Source organism: Galeopterus variegatus, unplaced genomic scaffold (genome assembly GCF_000696425.1).
Source record: "Galeopterus variegatus unplaced genomic scaffold, G_variegatus-3.0.2 Scaffold161, whole genome shotgun sequence".
In the NCBI taxonomy this organism is placed as follows: domain Eukaryota; kingdom Metazoa; phylum Chordata; class Mammalia; order Dermoptera; family Cynocephalidae; genus Galeopterus; species Galeopterus variegatus.
Window position 1 is genome coordinate 274,271 of NW_007726272.1, and position 21,046 is coordinate 295,316.

The following is a 21,046-nucleotide window of genomic DNA, read 5'->3' on the forward strand; positions in this document are numbered from 1 at the left end:
AGGTGTGGCTGCTTTTTTGCTACAACTGTAGAGATGAGTCTTTGCAAGAGAGACCTCATGGCCTGGAAAGGCTAAGATAGTTATTATTGGTCCCTTTACAGAAAAAGTTTCTGATGCTGGACTAGTAGCACCTCTTCCATACACACATACACTCAGAGTCAAAGTCAAAGTCCTTACAGTGACATACTACTCCCTGTGTGATCTGACCTCTGACCTGCTAGCACCTCTTGGCCTCATCTCCTACTGTCATACCCCCATCCTCTCCAGCCACGTTGTTCCTCAAACACGTCAGGCCCCCTTTTGCCCCAGGCCCTTTGCACGTGCTGACCCTCTTCCTAGAACACCTTTCCCCTGGATGTCCCCAGACTTCACTCCTTTGCCTACTTTGCTTAAAGATCACTTTCACTGTAAGCTCTCCCCTGACTATTTCACCTGAAATTGAACCTCCCAGGTCTCTCATGCCTGTGGTCCTGTTTCTCCATTTTATTTTCCCTCTTTAGTGCTTTTCATCATCTAATGGGTCATATATGTCACATGTTAACCTTGTTTACTGTTGTCTCCCTACTCTAGAATGTCAGCTTCAGGTGGACAGGAGCCAGGTTGGTCTTGCTCATGGCCGTCACCTAGCACAGTGCCAGGTGCATAGTAGGTGCTCAGTAAATATTTGTCATGTGAGTGGATGGGGTGGGGTGGGGTGGCTGTGCTGTGAGGGGAGCCAATAGGTGTTGAGGGAGAAAGTGACAGGGTTGGGGAGGTGGCTTGCTTAGAAAGGGAGCCCTGAATGCCCAGATGTTTTGAAAATACCTCCTGTGTGTATTTTGTGCTGCTTTTGTTTTATTGGAATGCAGCCACGCCCATTTGTTTGTGTATTTTTATGGATGGAAATTGACAAGGATCTGGGCTGGGGCTGGTAGAGAACTGGGGAACCCCTACTTACCTCCTGCCTCTGGGCCACAGGTGAGAATGTGTCAGGGAGACCTCCTCCAGTGGAGATGTTGGGAGAGGTAGGGACAGGCAGCCAGGCTGCCTGCAGAGCCAGGGGACATCACCTTCCTGGGTGGAGGGGGGTGGGCCCCAGATGATGGCCTTCCTTCCGCCCAAGCCAGCGATCTGTGCTCTCCCGTCTGTACCAAACCCCTGAAGAGGATGCTGAGATCCGCATCAATGCCTACCTGGCCTTGATGAGGTGCCCTGGTGAGGAGGTGTTTGCCCAAGTGCGGCGCATGCAGGCAAGCGAGCAGTCCACCCAGGGTGAGCAGGACAGTGTGTGTGTCAGGGGTGGGGGGATGGGGAGGAGATGTTGGGGGGAACTGGCCCCAGGCACCTCTTGGGTGCAGGGGGTCTGGGGGCATCCTTACCCTCCACCCTTCAGGTGTTGTCCTGTCCCCTTCCAACTCCCCCCCTGCCTTCTCTTGCCACAACATCTGGATAAGTGGCCCTGTCTACCTCTCTCCTCTGCATGGCAATTCCTGTCCCCATTCTGCCATTGGGGAACCCTGGAGAAGTTGGTTCTTCTCTCTGATCTTCAGTTTCCTCATCTGTAAAATGGGATGGGAGTTACTGAGGTCCCTTCTAGCTCTGGCCAGATCATGACACAGTACCTTAAAGAGAGACCTGAGACAGAGGAGGGACAGTGTCTGTGAATTTCAGATCCCTTCTGGGGTCAGAGAATTCCCTTTAAACAAGAGGCTTCTGAGCATAGTTCCTGACCCCAAAGGCATAAATTCAAAAACTAAGTTCAGCTGAATTAAAAAAACCAAACAAAAAACCCCTATAATGCACAGTGTGTTGAGAGCCTGGTTTCAAATCCCAGGTCAGCCGTTTTCTACCTGTATGGCCTTGGACATGTTACTATACCTTTGTGAGCCTCCATTTCTACACCTGTGAAATGGGGATAACAATAGTACTTCCCTCGCAGAGTGTTGAGAGCATAAAATGAGTTAATACACGAAGACGTTTAGAACAGTACAAGTGTTATATGTGTAACTGTTGCTTTTTATGTTATGATCACTACTACTGTTATCATTGCAGCATAACCATGTGGTCAAAACTTCAAAGTGGTGGGCAAGGGATAAGTGAAAATTAAATTCTTCCTTCCTCCTCCCCCAGCGCCAAGTCCTGTTTCCTGAAGGCATTCACTGTGAACAGTTCTCTTGTTTATCACATCAGAACTTTTATGCATTGATGAGCATCTGTGTATATCTCTGTAACAACAGCAGCAACTCAGGATCATGTTGTACATGCTGTTGTGTTTGTTGATGTTTGCCTTTAACATGTCTGGGAACCCTTTCCATGTCAGGGCCTGTGGACTCTTATCGGCTGTATGATGTGCTGCTGGGAGCTTGTACCATAATCCATTGCACCAGTCCCACTGATGGGCATTTAGGTTGTTTCTGGTCTTTTGCTGTTAGAATCAATGACCAAAACAAACCTCCCTGCACATCCACCTTTGGCCCTTGTGTTAATCTAACTTTGGGATAATTTCCCAGAAGAGAAATTGCTGAGGCGAAGTGTGTGCACATTTAAAAGTCTGATGTGTTGTTGCTGAATTACCTTCTGAAGAAATGGCACTACTGGAAGATGCAGCTCTTTGAGTTGGTAGTTTCAAGCATGGGGTGTGATTTGTGGATGGTGGGTGTGGGGAGGGGGCTGCATTTGTCATGAATCGAACCAAGTAGGCAGTTAAGCCCTCTCCCAGGGGATCAGCCAAGGGGCTTCCCTCAACAGAGGTCTTGGGGTACCTGGCTGTGTTGCCCAGTGGGAACAAGTAGGTGCCTTATCACCCAAAAGCCATTTTGGTCCTATGGTAGACTGTTCCGGTAGACTGTTCCAGAAGCTCCCTGCTGGGCCTTCTGAGAGCTTGAGATAACCAAGAGGTCTGGGGGTTCCTGTTAGACTCTAACCTCCCCCATTGTCCTCGTTCCCATTATGTTTTAATTTGATCTTTATCCCTCCAGGGACCCTGAGGGTGCCCCCATTATGGATTGCCCATCACCCCTTTGCCAACCCTAAAGCATACTTAGTCTTTTAGGTCTAGGCTGTACTGTTGACTGATCTTCACAAACAGCCCTGTGAGATGAGTCATTAGTTCATTTTACAGGTGGAGAAACTGAGGCTCAGAGAGGTGGAGTGACTATCTCAGGCCACACTTGTAAGTAGTAGAACTAGGATTTGAAATCAGGTCTGACTCCCCCATTTCACAGATGAGGAAACTGAGGCTCAGAGAGGTGGAGTGACCACCCCGAGTGTTGGAACTGGGATACAGACTCTGCTCTGACTTTCAAGCCAGGATTTCCCCACAATACTTCTCTTTCCTCTCTGGAAAGCACATAACAGAATTCCATGCACAGGCTAGATTTCCGCGTTCCATGGAGGCATTGCTGTTTGCCATCGTTTCTTCAGAGAGGTTGTGGGTCTCCGGAACTAAACCTCAGAGAAGTCCCTGGTGTGTGGCAAGAGCAGGACGTGGGATGGGGGCTGGAGGGTCTTTTGTCTGGACTGTGCCAGCTCCAGACCCGTTCCTCACCGCCCGCCCCTGCCCTCCCCGCTGGCTGTGACTCCACTCCAGTGGGCTCCTTCGTGTGGAGTCACTTCCTGCAGCTGCTGGAGACGGACGATCCCCTGAAGTGGGCCCTTCGGGACGCCCTCCCCGAGGACATCCTCAGCCATGAGTTCCACCCAGAGATCTGGAAACACTCATCCTATTCTGATGTGACCTTCCGCTCAGGTATGGCCATCCTGGGCAGCCTCTGTCCTGCTCTGGCCACAGTCTTGGGGACCCCAGAACTCCAACTCCTGAGGGCATATGGATCAAAGGCGTTGTTTCCTATATTGACAACATTTGTATTTACATTTACTATTTAGCCTGCTTGATGTGTTGCAATAGACCCACAGCACCTGCTGTTCATGTAGGACATTTCATTGCGTTCAGCTTCTCAGCAAAACAAAATGAACTACCTGGTTGAGATAGGAAACAAAGAAAATTTAGGAACTGGTGAAGGAGTCTAGAATCAGACACCAGTCTGCACCAAAAAGGGTTCAGAAGGGCCGCCCCACCGCAGGTGCAGGTCGTATTTGTAGTCGAGGAAAGGAAGTGACAGACAGAAACAACCTGATTGGTTCCGCTCAGTGTTTGCCTTATGTGAATGGGATGATCAGTCTGCAGCCAATTGGCAGCCTGTGATTGACAGAAGAGTGGCTGCTGTGATTGGCTAAAAGTGGCTGCTGTGATTGGGGAAAGGTGGTGCTGTGATTGGCTGAAGGTGGTGCTGTGGTTGGCTGAAGGTGGTGCTGTGATTGGCTGAAGGGGGCTGCTGTGGTTGGCTGAAGGGGGTGCTGTGATTGGCTGAAGGGGGCTGCTGTGGTTGGCTGAAGGGGGTGCTGTGATTGGCTGAAGGGGGCTGCTGTGGTTGGCTGAAGGGGGTGCTGTGATTGGCTGAAGGGGGCTGCTGTGGTTGGCTGAAGGGGGTGCTGTGATTGGCTGAAGGGGGCTGCTGTGGTTGGCTGAAGGGGGTGCTGTGATTGGCTGAAGGGGGCTGCTGTGGTTGGCTGAAGGGGGTGCTGTGATTGGCTGAAGGGGGCTGCTGTGGTTGGCTGAAGGGGGTGCTGTGATTGGCTGAAGGGGGCTGCTGTGGTTGGCTGAAGGGGGTGCTGTGATTGGCTGAAGGGGGCTGCTGTGGTTGGCTGAAGGGGGTGCTGTGATTGGCTGAAGGGGGCTGCTGTGGTTGGCTGAAGGGGGTGCTGTGATTGGCTGAAGGGGGCTGCTGTGGTTGGCTGAAGGGGGTGCTGTGATTGGCTGAAGGGGGCTGCTGTGATTGGCTGAAGGTGGTGCTGTGGTTGGCTGAAGCGTGGCTGCTGTGGTTGGCTGAAGCGTGGCTGCTGTGGTTGGCCGAATGCAAAAGTAACACGGCTGAGCGCAAAAGCCCGGCAGAAGTTCATAGTGTTCCCAGCTAAGACGTGGCTGAGGTTCAAGCAGAAGTGGCCTCCCTGCTCCGCGTTAGATGCCTTTACCAGACTGATGCTGTTTCTTTGTCGAACTGAATACTTCCACCTTTTCTCTAAATTGGCTCTTTTAAACTTGTTTTTAAAAGGAGACTTGCTATCACTGCGGCTCCTAGAACATCAGGTTAACTCTCTGTAAAGAGAAGGTGGCCCTGAAAAGCACCGTAGCGATGATGAAACCCTGTTCTTGAATTCCCCGGATTCTGTCGCCCGGTGAGGGCCGTGGATTTTGAGCACTGCCTTCTCCTGTGTTAGGAGAGAGATTAGTCCCACACCGAGACTGCCTCTGTTGTAACCACTAGAGAATCAAAGAGGGGATCTCCTAAACCGCCTCCACCGCTGTGGGAAGTCGGGGTGGGAGTGGGAGCTCTGGGCGCCTGGTCCCCGCCTCAGCACGCGCGGGTGAGTGTGACCCTCTGTCCTGGATAAGACTTAAGGCTGTTTTGCTTCCCGGCCCGGGAGATGCAGCCACACGTCTGGCCCTGTCTCGAGCGGTGTCCCCTCAGGAGCCGGACCCTGTCCTGTGAGGAGTGCAGAACGTGCCGACCCTCTTTCCTTTCTGCTAGCATCGGGCAGCGTGGGAGCCAACCTGGAGAGGACCCTTCTCTTCTCTCCCGCCTCCTTCCTTCCTCGTTCTGCCACAGTCAACCTGACCGTCCATGCCGCAGGCCGTGCCTTCAACCTCCTGGACGTAAGAGGGAGCCTTGCTGCAGTCTCCTCAGGGCCTCTCCTGGACTTGGGCCCAGAAATTATCCCCTCCATCCGTCTGTCTATCCCTCTATCCCTTGCCTCCGTTGTTCAGCCCCCAATCCTCTACATCCATCCACCTACTCATTTTTCCACCCTTCTGTTCACCCAACCACCTATAAATACATCCATATATCATCCATTCACCCACATCCCTCCATCCGTCCTTCCATCCTTCCACACATCTGTCCACCCATTCATCCATCCCTCTCATCCGTCCATCCAGTTACCCATTCATTTATACACTCACTCACCCATCCATCCACACAGCGCTCTTTCATCTGTCCATCTGTCCGTCTGTCCATCCATCCATCCACCCTCCCACCCTCTCATCCACCCCTCTATTCATCTATTCTCCTACTCGTCCATCCAGCCTTCCATTCGTGTCTGTCCAAATCCATCCATCCATATTTATTCATCCATCTACCCACGCTCCACTGCACGAATATTCATCCTTTATCTGACATTGTACCACGCACTGTGCTGGGCTCTAGAAATATAACTAGAGAGACATGGCCCCTGCCCTCTTGGTGCTCGCAGCCTAAAGAGGTAGACAGATAAAAAACATGTAAACACACTGATGATACGACGGCAACTTTAAATAGTGCACGCAGGGAGGTGGAGTTTGACCTAAGACCTGAAGGGTGAGCATGTGCAGCTGTGTGCAGAGCTCAGGTAAGAGCCTCCCAGGCAGGGGCACCAGTAAGTGCAAAGATCCCAGGAAGAGAAAGGGCTTGGGGTGTTCGAGGAACAGGAGTAGAGTAGGGAGCGAGTAGGACGGTGGTGAGACAGGAGGGCAGGGAGGAGGCAGGGCTGGGTTGTGGAAGGGTTTTAGGCTGGGGAGTGACACGATGTGATTTGAGCATCTGCTGACAGAAGCGGGAACACCTCTGAGGTCCTGCATCCAGCAAATGGATTACCTGAGGCCCTTCCTTCCCCTTCCCCCAGGCCTCTGGAGCTTGACTGAGGGAGGGTGCTCTGTGCTCTATCCCTACCCCTCCTGATTTATGGGAAACAGGGCCACTTACCCAAACTTTGCCAGCTGGGTGGTGGGTTCAGATCTGCCAAGTGCTGACCTTCTAGTGATTTCTCTCCAAATGCTGTCAGAAATGTCTGGATGGAAGGAGGGAAGGAAGAGCAGAGGGAAGGAAGGAGAAGTAGATGGATGGATGAATGCGATGGATGGATGGCTGGGTGGAAGGAAAGATGGATGGATGGAACAAAAGACAGAAAAGATGGAAGGTGGGCTGGTGGGTGGGTAGATGGTTGGATGAATGGGGAGGGTGAAAGGACAGTTGAACAGATGGCTGGATGAATGGACAGATGGAAGGAAGGAGGGACAGAAGGAAGGGTCCATTCAATCATCCATCAAATTTTGAGAACGAACCAGGCTGGGGGATGTGGGAAGGGAGTGATGTGGGAGTTCAGGGAAGGCTTCCTATGGGCGGTGACATTTGAACCAGGTCTTAAAGAATTGGTAGGAATTCTTGCTGTGTGGCGTCTGCCAAGCAATTACGAGTTCGATGCATTTCCCAGTGTTGTCGTCCTTTACCTGAGCCCAGATGGATCCCAGGGAGCCCAGAGTGCACTGCTCAAGACTTCAGGGTTCCCTGCCCAAGCCCCCAACCCCAAAGTGCTTGATCATCTCGATCACTGCGTGACTGAGTTGCTTCTCCCTGAGCCCGTGGCTTCCCTCCCCAGTTGGGGCTCCGGCTGGAAAATGCTGAGGAAATTGCTCGCAGACTGTTTGGCCAGAAGTCATTCTGGGGACGGGAAGAGGAGACACACCCCCTGGGGCCAGAACCAGGGCCTGCATCACAGCCAGCCAGCCCTGAGTGTCCAGGAGAAAGATCCAGAAAGATGAGAGACCTACAGCAGAAGGTAGGGGAAGAAGCCATGTCCCCGCTGCTCCCACCAGGCATGCCTGGCCACCAACATTCTTGGGCTCTTGCTTGGCTTTCGGACTTGGGATTCAGGCAGCTATAAACTCTGACCCTTACAGAAATAAGCTGCTGGTCAGATCTGAGTAGTGAGCTGTACATTAAAAAACTGTTTAGTGAAGTAGAACCTACATGTAGAAAAATCCCTACATTGTAAGTGAACAGCTTGATGCATGTCCACCAACTCAACACACCCACGGAGCCAGCACCCAAACCATCATCGGCACCCCAGAGACCCCCCTTCTGCCCTCCTCCCGTAGTTACAACCCATCCCTAACCAAGAGTAATCACTAACAAGGGTTCTGACTTCTGTCAGTGTCAATTAGTTCTACTTTTTAACAATCAGCTTTGCTGAGGTATAATTGGCACACGATAAATGACACACAAAGTGTGTAGTTGGGTAAGTTTGACATGAAACCATCCCCATAATAAAGCTAATGAAAAAATCCATCACCCCCAAAGTTTCCTTGTGCACCTTAATAATTCCTTCCTTCGTCCCCATTTCCAGTAACTACTGAGAGTATAGATTATACTATACTTCTGTCATTATAGATTAGTTGCATTTTCTAGACTGTTACATAAATTGCATTATGCAACATGTGCTTTTTTAAGAAAGCATATATTCTTTTTTGTTTGGCTTCTTTCATTCAGCATAATTATTTTGAGATTCATCCATGTTGTAGGGTATACTAATGTTTATTTCTTTTTATTGCTGAGTTGTATTTCATCATATGAGTGTACCATATTTGTCCATTCACCTGTTGGTGGACATTTGAGTTATTTCCAAGGTTTGGCTATTAAAAATAAAGCTGCTAGGAACATTTGTGTACAAGTCTTCGTACGGACATATGCTTTCATTTCTTTTAGATGTATATGTAGGAGTGGCTGGATCATATGGTAGGTACACGTTTAATTTTTTCAGAATCTGCTAAACTGTTTTCCAAAGTGGTTGTGCCATTTTTATTCCACCAGCAGCATATGAGAGTTTCAGTTTCTCCACATCCTCACCAACACTTGGTGTGGTTAGACTTTTTAATTTTAGCTATTCCAGTAGTGTGTGGGAGTATCTTGTGGCTTTAGTTTGCTTTTCCCTAATGACTAATGATGTTGGGCATCTTTTCATGTCCTATTTGCTATCCATATGTCTTCTTTGGTGAAGTGTATGTTCAAATATTTTGCTCATTTTATTTTGTTAAATTGTTTTATTATTGAGTTTTGAAAAAAAATTTTTTTTAAAAGATGACCGGTAAGGGGATCTTAACCCTTGACTTGGTGTCGTCAGCACCACGCTCAGCCAGTGAGCGAACCGGCCATCCCTATGTGGGATCCAAACCCGGGGCCTTGGTGTTATCAGCACCGCACTCTCCTGAGTGAGCCACGGGCCGGCTCTGAAAATTTTTTATATATTCTGGAAACATGTCATTTATCAGATATACGACTTGGAAATCTTTTCTCCAGGTCTGTGGTGTGTGTTTTTGTTCTCTTAATTGTGTCTTTTGAAGAGCTGAAGTTCTTAATTTTGATGAACTCAAGTTTATTCATTTCTTTTACGGATAGTGCTTTGGGTGTTGTAGCTCAGAAGTCTTTGCCTAATGTGATGTCACAGGGATTTCCTGAAAACCTGCAAATCTCCAGAATGTTCTCTCTGTGCAGTTCTCTCTTCTCTTACTCTCTGCCCTGTGAAGTCTGGCCACCTTGGTCTCCCCAGACCCTCAGCTCTTCAACTCAGTGAGTCCCCCTTGCTCAGCTTTGGTCCACCTCCCTGCATCACAGCCCAGACACCCTCTCCAGGCAGTTAGCTGGGCTCACTTACTTATTCCTGTCTCTAGAGGTTCATTATCTGATGTTGCTTGGTGTCTGGTGTCTTGGAAACCATTGGTTAATCTGTTTCATCTGGGTTCTAGGCTGGTCCACGTGGGAGGGTAAATCCGGTCCCAGTTACTTCAATTTGGTTGGCAGTAGAAGTCACATGCAGTTCCTTTTGCAAACTTTATATGAATTCACCATGGACTCTTTTAAAAAATAGAGATGAAATTCACATAAAATTAACCACCTTCAAGTGAAAAAGTCTGTGGTATTTTGTACATTCACAGTGGTGCCACCACCACCTCTATCTAGTTCCAGACCATTTTCATCACACCCAAAGGAGACCCTGTACCCATTAAGCAGTCTTCCCCCATGACCCCCTCCGTGTCCCTGGCAACCACAAATCAGCTTTCTGTCTCTGTGGATTTGCCTATTCTTGATATTTCATGTAAATAGAATCATACAATACTCGACCTTTCGTGTCTGGCTTCTTTCACTTAGCATAATGTCTTCAGGGTTCATCCATATTGTGGTATGTATCAATACTGCATTTCTGTTTAGGGCTAAATAATATTCCACCATATTCTATAATTTGTTTTTCTGTTTATCCTTCGATGGACACTTGGGTTGTTTCTACCTTTTGGCTCAGGCACTCTTTTTTGGTGTCTGACTTCTTTTGCATAAAATTTGTGAGATTCACCTATGCTGTTGTATGTACTTAAAATTTGTCCATTCTCATTTCTGTGTAGTATTCCATTGTGTGAACATATAACAATTTCTTTATCCATTTATTCGACCTTTGATGGGCTTTTGGGTAGTTTCCAGTTTCTGGCTATTATAAATTGTTCTATGAATATTCTTGAGCATGCCCTTTTGGTGAATGTATGTACAAGGGTACTTTGAAAAGTTTGTGGAAAATAGAATTAAAAATAATATGAATCCTTCCATAAACATTTTGAAGATCTATCATTTACACATCAGTAGGGATGTAGGGTATGTGTGTCTTTCGCCTGGTTTTTTACTTCATATTGTTACTTGATCATTTTCTTACTAGAAACTCACTGTGAGCTTACATTTTAATATCCATTCTGTGGGTGGGGGCCACAGATTACATAACCATGCTCCCATTGATGGACACTTAGATGGTTGGCAACTTGTTGCTCTTGTAAAATGTCATTGTCATGTACATCTGGTGGTGATCAAGGTGGGTGGCTGGGGAGTTTGTTCACATATTCACTGTTTACTAACCACCAAATATGAGCTCAGAGCCTAGGGACACAATGGTGAGCACATAGACCCTGCCATTAAAAGCATCTTGGACTAGAGCTGGGGTCAGCAAGTAACCTGAATGAGGGAGGTGGGCTGGGTATAAATATTTTTTCTTAGAATGTTCAATCCCCTCATTATTTTCTCAATTTTCATAAAGACATATCCCAAGAAATATTTTGCACAAGCACAGCGATGAATGGCAACAGATACTTGGCCTCAGTTTTGGAGAGACAATAGGGAGTGGTGGGGACTGTGGCCAACAGTGCAAGCACATGCCTTAGCTGGAAGTAGCAGCCTCTGCTCAGCTCTCACCACTTCTTGCCCCCTTGTGGGGGGTTGGCAGGCCAATATTTCTCTTTTTCGAGAAGCCACAGATCTGGATTTTAGATAAAATCTCCTGATATTTAAATGTTGGGAACAAATTCAGTTTGTAAAAAATGCACACAGCATGTAAAACAGTGAAAGACTAAGAAAGAATCACGACCAGAGACCAAGGAGACATGGCAACTAGATATAGTGTGCTTTCCTGGATTGGATCCTGGAACAGAAAGAGGACATTCATTAATGGAAAAACTGGTGAAATCCACATGAAAATTGGAGTTAGTAAATAGTAACATACCATTGTTGATTTGCTAGTTTTCAATATGCACCCTGGTGATATAAGATGTCAGTAGGGGGAACGGGGTGGAAGGGTATAGGGTAACTCTCTGTACTATTTTTGGAACTTTTCTGTGTATCTAAAATCATTCAAAAATAAAATATTTATTTAAATACACACACACTGCCTTGGACACTGGATAGTACTGTGCAGGTCATAGTAAGTACATCTGGAGGTGGGATTTAGTTCATGCGCCCTGAGTTTTCCAAGTCCCGTCCTGAACCCCACGAGCCCTCGATCTTTCTCTCTAGCCACCCCTCCCGCCTACCCAAGTCCAGGTGCTTTGCACCTGCTAACCCCAACCCTGTCCTGTGTGACCAGTCTGGGTTCTCCCTCAGGTGGTGCAGAGTCGCGGCACGCGGCGGGCGCTGCGATGCGAGTTGAGCGTGAAGGTGTTTGGGCACGAGCTGAGCTTCGTGAACTGCGGGGCGATGGGGAGCCACATGAAGCGCCAGTCCCTGAACCTGGCCGAGCTCACCATCCAGCTCCTGAAGGTGCCTCTCCCCCGCCCCCTGCCGATTCCCCTTTGACACTTTGGCAAAGCACTTAAACACATGAAATTTGTAGCCAGACTGCCCAAGTTCAAATCCCGGCTCCACTGCTTTCTGGCTATGTGGCCTTGGGTAGGGACCTCTTTTATCTGTTTGTGGCCTCAGTTTCCTCATCTGGAAACTGGGGATAATGTGCCATCTGAAGATAACTGAGGCCCACAGCCAGGGTGTCCACGTGCCCTGTCACAGTTCTTTGGCCACAGGGGCAGGAGGTGCAGGTGAACCGGAGGCTGGGCCTGGCTACAGAGGAGCTTGTCTTTCCCACCGTGTCCGGCCTCCCAGCCCGGCTGACCCTAAACGCCTCGGTCGCCATCAGCATCCGGGTCCGAGGAACTGCCGACTTCCAGCAGCGCTCAGATTTCTCTGTGAACGGTTATGTCAAGCCCAGGTAGCTGGCTCCTCAGGGGTGGGATGGGTAGGGGATGGGGGCCTCTCCCTGTAGAGGGCTGCAGAGAGCTGGGGGTGCTGGGGTATCTGCATGGGTCAGAGGGGATCCCTCTTCTGCAGCCCACCCCTAATTCCATTGTTTATTATGCCAAGAGACTGTGTGAGGAGATCCTGGGCTCTAGGCCCACTTTACTGAGGCTCAGAGAGATGAAGGCACGTGCCACGGTTGCACAGCATCTGTGGTCTGATGCTGCAGCCCCATGCTCTTCCCTCCACTCCACTCTGTTCCAAGGGGAAGTGAGGAGAGGAGCCACCGAGATGAGCCAGCCCCAAGCCCACTGGACCTGGATGGTCACCCAGGGGGGCAGCCGTTTCCTATTCCACTAATTGGTGAGGAAACTGAGGCTCAAAGCAAGGATGGCCATTGCCCAGCGCCACATGGCATGAAAACATTGGAGCAGAATTTGTGCAATGCTTGGACCAATTCTGGAGCCTGTCATGGCCTTGATTCTGGGTGTCTGTCCCTGGCCACTCAGCTGAGCTGTCCTTGTGTCTGGGTCTGACGTGGGGAACATGGATGTCCTGCACAGGCTGCTCTTTGTCACAGATTGGACTCACACTCAGACAGCCAGGGTTTATCCCAGCCATATCCTGTGTCCCAGCTGTGTGACCCAAACAGGTAGTTTCACCTCTCTGAGCCTCTGCTTCCCCATCTGTAAGATGGGCTAATGATGGTAGGGATTGGAAAGTGCTTGGCGCACAGGGAGCATGTGGCCAGCGGGGCCGTGGTGCAGGGCTGCTCTGGCTCAGGCCTGCGGAGGACAGCCAGGGGGTTGTGGCAGGCAGGTCGGTGCTGGGGTTGTGGCTGCTGGGACCTGCGGGATACAGCTGGCCTGTGCCTCTCCCTCAGTGCCCTGCTCCAGATTTCGGCTCAGATGGGCACAGCAGGCGCCCTGGGGCAGGCCGGGCTAAGGTGGGTGACTGGCATCCGTGGCAGTGCCAGCCTGGACGGTGGGATCCAGGCGAGAAAGGGCCGGGACCTCAAGGTGCATCTGAACACACCCGAGGAGGTTGTGGAGCTGCTAAACTTCAGGTGGGCGTCCTGCACCCGTGGGAGGGAGCCGTGAGTTTGTGTCTGAGTGTGAGCGTGTGTGAGATCAGATGTGTGAGAGGGTGTGAACGTGTGTGCATGAGCACTCGCATGCATGTGTGAGAATGTGTATGATCATGTGTGCATGTGAGTGTGCCATGAGCATGTGTGTGCGTGAGGGTGTGCCTTGACTGCATGGTGATTGTGTGTCTGTGAATGTGAGCGTGCGAGAGAGCACATGTGCACATATATCAGTGAGGGTGTGTGTGTCTGTGACAGGGACTGGATGGGGTGCTGCCCTGCTCAGGGTGGAATTTGCCCCAGTGCCAAGTTCTAGTAGCTCAGGAAGTTATTCATCCTGACGAATGAGTGAAAATGGCTTGTCTGGGCTGTTCCTCTTTCCCCACCCAGCTCTAAGCTGTATCTTATCACTGGGGATGATGTGAGGAGCCTCAATCACGTCCACAGCCCTTCCGAGGCCCAATCCTGTACCAGCAAGGAAGGTAGGCAGCAGGGCCTGTGTGCCATCGTCCCAAATGGGCTTCCTGGGGGCTGAGGAGGATGATGTCTGCTCCAAATCCCAGAGTTGCTCTTCTGCACTAAAAGTATTTATTCCCCTCCACTCAATGATTCCTCTTCTAGAACCCTACCTTATGGGAGCAAACCAAAATCACTTTTAAGTGCCTTGTGCACAAAGATGTCCATTGCATTATAATTTATGAGAGCAAAAATTGGAAGCAACTCAAATATCCAGCAGTGGGCAAAATGGCTTATTAAAAAGGCCTGTGGACTAAGTATAGGATTTTACATTTTTTAATGGTTAAAAAAGAAAAGAATAATATTTCATTACATGCAAATTTTATAAAATTCAAATATCAGTGTCTAGAAACAAAGTTTTATTGGAACACGACCACATCCATTCAGTTACATATTGTCTGTGGCTGCTTTTGTCCTATAACAGTAGAACTGACTAGTTGTGACAGAAACCATATGGACTGCAAAGCCTAAAATGTTTACTCTCTGACCCTTTACAGAAAGTTTGCTGACTCCTGATCTAGTAAATTATTGATATGTCTCATAGCTTTTAAGCCCTGTAATGAATGAGGTATTTTAATAACATGAGAAAATTCCTTGATAATAACATCAAGTGAAAAGTGATAAAATTTTAAAAATATGATCTCAACTGAGTAAAAAGATGGGAAGGGAATATTCCACATATAGCAGATCTCGCAATCATTTTTTGAATAGTGTGGGTGAGGGGTCTATTTAATGAACAGATACAAATTTTCTGGATGATTTTCTTTTCTTTCTTTCTTTTTTTGTATGTAAGTTGCATCTTGGATTGTAAATAAACTTTTGAAAGTACAGTTGGCCCTCTGTGTCCATGGGTTCCGCACCCACAATTTAACTGTGTATTAAAAATATTTTGGAAAAAAAAAACCAATACAAAACAATACAACACCAAAAAATAATACAAATAAAAAATACAGTGTAACAACTATATACATAGCATTTGAATTGTTTTAGGTATTATAAGTAATCTAGAGATGATTTAAAGTATAAGGGGACGTGTGTAGTTTATATGCAAATTCTACAGCATTTTATATCAGGGACTTGCAGATTTAGGTAACTGTGGGGGGTCCTGGAGCCAATCCCCCTCCAATACTGAGGGATGACTATATAACATATGTACAGAAAACTTTAAAAAACGTTTCTGAACTTTCTAATGTTCTGCAATGACTATGTTTTCGTAATCAGGGTAAAAATACTTATTATTGTAGGTCAGGCACTGTTCTAAACACTCACTGACCTGTTCATGCTCACAGCTACACAACGAGGCAGGAACTATTATCATTACCAGTTTACAGATGAGAAGCACAGAGCACAGAGATGTTAAGTAATTTGTCCAAGGTCACATCACACAGCTGGGAAGTTTGAAAGTTGGAATTTGAACCCAGGCAATCTGCTCACAAGCCTGTGTATTACACTGTACTGCTTTATACTCTTAAAATCTAACTAGGGGTTCTCAACCAGGAGCCTTTTGCCCCCTAGGGGACATTTGGCAATGAGGTGGGGGGTTTGCCACTGGCATCTATTGGAGAGAGGCCAGGGATGTTGCTAAATGTCCCATAATGCACAGGACAGCCACATAAAAGAGAATGATCCAGCTCATAACATCGATAGTGCTGAGAGGTAGAGAAAGTCTGGTCTACACAGTACTGCCTTACAGGATTAATGTCTACACGATCCTGTTTCTCAAAAGAAATTAAGAGAAGCTCTTTCTTTGCTGATGTGGACAGCCATGGGTCCACAGCCCAAGTGCCTGGCTCTCTGGGGACCTGTGCTGCCTGGTTGCCTTTCTCCGCAGTGTCCGACACCTGGGGCTGGCGGCTGTGCACTGAAGTGACCTGGCCGGCAGCTGGTCAGCCCTACCTGCTCTCAGTGCCTGTGTTTGCGGCTGTGACGCTGAAGAAGCAGGACCCGGGGCTCCGACAGTATCTGCTAGAAGCTGCCTGTACCCTCGACCCCCAGGTGGACCCTATGCAGTGGCCCCTTATTTCCCGGCAGGTTGTGGGTCTCCCTAGGTCAACACTGAAGCTCACCCACAGGGACATGGGCTCCTCTCTGGGGCTCTTGAGCCGGGCTGGTGCTGCTGTAGGCTCCCTCCTGCCCCAGGAAATTTGTACATGCTGATTCTCTATCTAGGGCTCTATGACTTATTAACTCTGAATCAATCTTCAGATCTCAGTTCAGGGGTCACCTCCTCAGGGAAGCCTTCCCTGGTTACTCCAAAGTACATCATGTTCCTTTGTTACTTGCTATAACAAGACCACGTTTCTTATTTTTGATCACTTTTATGTTTGTTTGTGAAGATGGTTAATGTCTGTGCTTCCCACTAGTCACTCAGTTCCTGGGGACAGGTCTAGGGCCTGATTTTCTCACCCATGTCCCCAGTGCCTGCTCCAGAGTAGGCACTCAACACCCTCCTGTCTAACCTCTCAGATCCCACTCTTGTGTCCTTACCATCTGTTCTCCACCAGTGGCCAGACATACCTTCCAAAACCCCAAATGGATCGTGTCCCTGCTCTGCTCAGAACCCTCTGACAGCTCCCATTACCCTCAGAGTAGAAGCCAGACCCCCTGACGGACAGGCTTTCCATGATCCAGCTCCTGCTGGCCTCTCCCCACAACTCTTTACCAGGCTCATTGCCCTTCAGACACTCCAGCATCTTTTCTCTCTGCCAAGCACATTCCTGCCCCAGGGCCTTTGCGCTAGCTCTTTCCTCTGCCGGGAACGCTCTTGTCCCAGACATCCACCTAACTCCTTCCCTTGCTGCCTTCAAGTCTCATCAGATCACCCTCCCACCCCCCCACCAGAGGTGACTTTCCCTGACTACCCTGTCTAGAACAGTGACGCCTGGTAGACCCCTTTATCTGCTGACTTTGTAAGCACAGCACCACTTATCAGCCGCCGTCTTACCTGTTCTCGTGTCTGGTGGGCATGTGCCTCCCCACTGGGATGTAGGCTCTACGAGGGCAGGGACTGTGTATCTACGCTCAGCCATCCTCCCTGTGCTAGACGCTGTCCTTCATACACAGCAGTGACTCTTTCCTGGTGGCGAGGACACATATGCTGACTCAGAGTCATAGAAGGGGGCTTGTGTCTGAGACTGCATTTTCCCAGGAGCAGACTTGAGCCTAGGATTGGGGTAAAAGTGATTTATTAAGAAATGCTCCAGGAGGACCAGTAAGAGAATGGAGAAGTTAGGACAGGAAAGGAGGGATGTCAGCTGAAGTCACAGCCTTAGCCTGATCCCGTGGGGGGCCCTGGAGCATAAGGTGCATCTCAGAGTTTGTCCCCTTCAAGCTGCGCAGCTGGGATTTTTGACTCCAGTGCTGGAAGGAGATGTTCTGGGGGACTCAGATGCCAGCCACAAAGAGCAAAGCTTGCAAAAGCAGGGACATGGACACATGGAGATGGTTAAAGGGACGCGCAGGGACTACGCAGGGTACCGTGCTTCTCCCTGGCCATTTGCTGAGTAAATTGAGACCCTATAGCTGGTCCTGGGCTCTTGCACAGAGCTTTGCTCTTCCCCAGGATACTATTTTAGAGCCCAAAAGATCCGTGATTGGGTTCTTCTCTTGCAATGTCAAGGATGAGGATGAGAGTTCCAAGTTTTGAAGGTTGGGGGTCTTCTCTTGGGAAGAGAGGGAACCTCAGGACCAGTAAGGGTGCTTTCTCAATCTCGAGGACTCTGCTGTTTCCAGAAGGACAGCTGGTTCCCAGAGGCAGCCATGGCCCACCTGTTCATGGGCACACCCGGGTCGGAAGTGCCAAGGGACATCGGGGTGGACATCAGCTACAGCGTGCCCCAGAGGAAGTTCCGGCTCAGGCTTCTCCATCCCAAGAAGAAAGTCGAGCTGGACGGTAATGACAATGCCCCTTCCTGCTCACCATGCCCCTTGCCACATGCCAGACCCAGGGCCAGCCACCTGTAGCATGGTATTCTGTGAATTCCTCAGGGACCTTCTGAGGTCAGCACTAAGTCCAGCCCCATTTTATGGGCCAGGAACCACAGGCTCAGAGATAAGAAAACCAGCAGGAGGCTCCCCAGCAGACACCGGGGCAGATCAGGATGTCCAACCCTGGTCTCTAAACTCTTATTTTGTCCCCCAGGAAAGATTGAGGCTCTCGGGAGGACCCATTCGGGTCACTTAGAGCTGATACTGGACGACAGGGATGTCTACTACATCAAGGTAGGCTCCACTTTCTCGGCCCACCTGTGCCAGCACCTGCCACCTGCCTGGGCATTTCCCACTCCAGTCCCAGAGTCCTGGCTTAGCAATTGCCAATTCCTTTGGAGTTTTATCTGTTCTTTCTCTTCTACCTAGCAGATAACATTTGTTAGTTCTTGCTACCCAGAGCAGTATAAAGAAGAAAAAAAAAAAAGAATGGGCTCAAATCCCACCAGTGTTGACGTTAAAAATTGATAATATTAATAACACAGAAATTCAGAGTAAAGCATAATATAGCAACTTAAAGCATGCCAGTCCCCAGATTTCTTGCAGAAATTTTGATGCACAAGGCATCTGCATTCGTTTCCCAGGACAGTTATACTAAAGGACTCCGAATTGGGTGGCTTAAACACCAGAAATTTATTCTCTCACAGTTCTGGAGGCTGGAAGTCCAAAGTCAAGGTGTTGGCAGGGTTGGTTCTTCCTACGGCTGTGAGGGAGGGTCTATTTCAGGTTTCTTTTCCAGTTTTTAGTGGCCGCAGGCATTTCTCGGCTTGTAGCTGGTCTTCTCCCTGTGTTTTTACGTCGTCTTCCCTCTGTCTGCGTCCACGTTTCCTCTCTGTATAAGGACACTAATCATATTGGATTAGGACTTGCCCTGATGACCTCATCTGAATTTGATCATATGCAAAGACCCTGTTTCCAAATGAGGTCGCATTCACAGGTACTGGGGGTTAGGATTTCAACATTTTCTTCAGGGGGCACTCTGTTCAACCCATAACATTATAGATTCGCAAAACTTTTTAGTCTTGGGTTTTTGGTTTTTATTCTTTTCTAACCTGAAAAGATCACACCCTATTCTTTGTTTGCATCAAAAATGTTTCTTGGCAGTCTTTTTATATCAGCATGTGCTGGTACAATTTAAATTTTATTTAATTTTTTAAAAAAGGTAATGCATTTAATGATTCAAAGTTCAAGAGATATGAAAGGATACAGAACTAAGTAGCCACTAGCACACATGGTTATTTAAATTTGTTAATTAAAGTTAAAGAAAATTAAAGATTCCAGTGCTCAGTTGTATTAGCCACATTTCAAGTGCTTTATAGACACATGTGGCTATGGGACATTTCCCTCATTGCAGAAAGCTCTGATCGGTGCTAGTGTAGAGTTAAAAACTCTCCCACCCCTTCCCAAAGCCAACCACTGTTAGTTTTTTGTGATTCCTTTCAGAGATAATAGATGCATACAATCAGCAAATAGGATCGGTAATATCTCTCACCCCACCACCTTTTTAAACATAAAAATGTCTTCTGTGTAGTCAGAATGGCTTAATAGTTCATGGAATAGAATTTAGTGAGGTTGTTCTGTAGTGAAGGGCTCTTGAGTTTTACCAGGTTTCTGCCCTTAAAAATGTGCTGCCACGTACAACTTTCTGTCTGCAGAGTAAATTTTTTTTTTTTTTTTTTGGCGGCCGGCTGGTGGATCCAAACCCTTGATGCTCTACTGAGTGAGCTAACCAGCCAGTTCTGCAGAGTAAATTCTTAACAGTGGAATTCCTGGGCCAAACAGTGTGTGCATATTTATCTTATTAGGTGCTTTTCAAGGGTTCTTAACCAGGTTACATGGATGGAACGTGGTGGGCTCTTGAAGCCCCTTCGATTGTGTGAAGGTTCATGTCTGCCCACTCTCCTAGGGACAGGGTTTAAAACTCCCATCTGATTCTCAAGCAGGTGTGTGACTTCAAAAAGGGTAAAAAGGGCAGTTTTTGATGTGCTCCTGACAAGCACAACCTTTGGGCACCTCTGGCAGTGAATCTTGTGATTCTGCCTGAGTTTCCAGTGACTTCTCAGTGAGGTCCAGAGTTGTGTATCTGAAGTCAGGGCTGAATTTTTTTGCTGTGTAAACACTCTCCACTTGCAGCACTACTGTCAGTCTGGGTGGGAAGAAGACCAATGTTAGGGACTCCAGACTCCTGTACCCAGCTCAAAGACTCCAGACTCCTGTACCCAGACTCCTCTAGACTCCAGACCCCTGTACCCAGCTCAAAGACTCCCTTCTCCTATGGCATTCATACCCACCTAATGCACTGGACAATTTGCTTATTTATTTATTGTCTCTTTCCCATGAGAACATAAGCTCCACGAAGACAGAATTTGGTGTGTGTGTCTTTTTCATTGAGGTGTATCCCCAGTATCTAGCACATTGTAAATACTTGACAAGTAGTCATTGAACAAATAAACAAAGACAATGGAAAATATGGGTTTCATTACCATTCCTTGTCTCCCAGTCCCCCTTGTCAAAGGCAACCAACATACCCAGTTTCCTTGTGGCCCTGCACTAGTCTGTGTGCACGTGTGGGCATATATGTGAGTAGGTGTGTGTGCGTGAGTGCGTACGTGAGCATACAGACACACACTTTCCCTTACTCTTTACAAAACAGGTACAGGAGGGCTGGCCAGTTAGCTCAATCAGTTAGAGCGTGGTGCTGATAACACCAAGGTCCAGCGTTCAGATCCCCATACCGACCAGCCACCAAAAAACAAAGTAAAAGAAAATTTTAAATAATTTTTAAGAATAAAGAAAAACAGATGCAGGCCCTCCACTCTGCACCCTGCTCCTCTCACTGAATGGTGTGTCCTGCCAATGGCTTTATCTGGTCTGTATCAGAGACTGTTTGGCGGTGGCCGGTTTTTTTAAGGTGCAGCCTAAGAATAGGGTGATCTTAGAAATTCTCATCCAAACCAGGACACCTAGCAGTTATAACTGTGTCAGGTCACCAGGTGTAAACCAGGGCTCCCCAGGTAACCAGGAACCTCTGGATGCCCCATCACTGCAGGCCTGGCGGGGGGGAGCTGAAATG

General features: G+C 48.3%; 1 protein-coding gene across 1 annotated transcript in view; it reads left to right on the forward strand.

Moving 5' to 3' along the window:
• The window catches only part of LOC103609474, a 119,609-nt gene that overhangs the window by 26,998 nt on the left and 71,565 nt on the right, over positions 1-21,046 (forward strand). Inside the window, exons 10-20 of the mRNA XM_008593793.1 lie at positions 1,107-1,251; positions 3,569-3,727; positions 5,568-5,692; positions 7,450-7,629; positions 11,760-11,915; positions 12,176-12,360; positions 13,270-13,452; positions 13,861-13,970; positions 15,818-16,104; positions 17,719-17,878; positions 18,128-18,207. Coding sequence (XP_008592015.1) covers positions 1,107-1,251; positions 3,569-3,727; positions 5,568-5,692; positions 7,450-7,629; positions 11,760-11,915; positions 12,176-12,360; positions 13,270-13,452; positions 13,861-13,970; positions 15,818-16,104; positions 17,719-17,878; positions 18,128-18,207 — 1,770 coding nt within the window. The remainder of the gene's footprint in view (positions 1-1,106; positions 1,252-3,568; positions 3,728-5,567; positions 5,693-7,449; positions 7,630-11,759; positions 11,916-12,175; positions 12,361-13,269; positions 13,453-13,860; positions 13,971-15,817; positions 16,105-17,718; positions 17,879-18,127; positions 18,208-21,046) is intronic.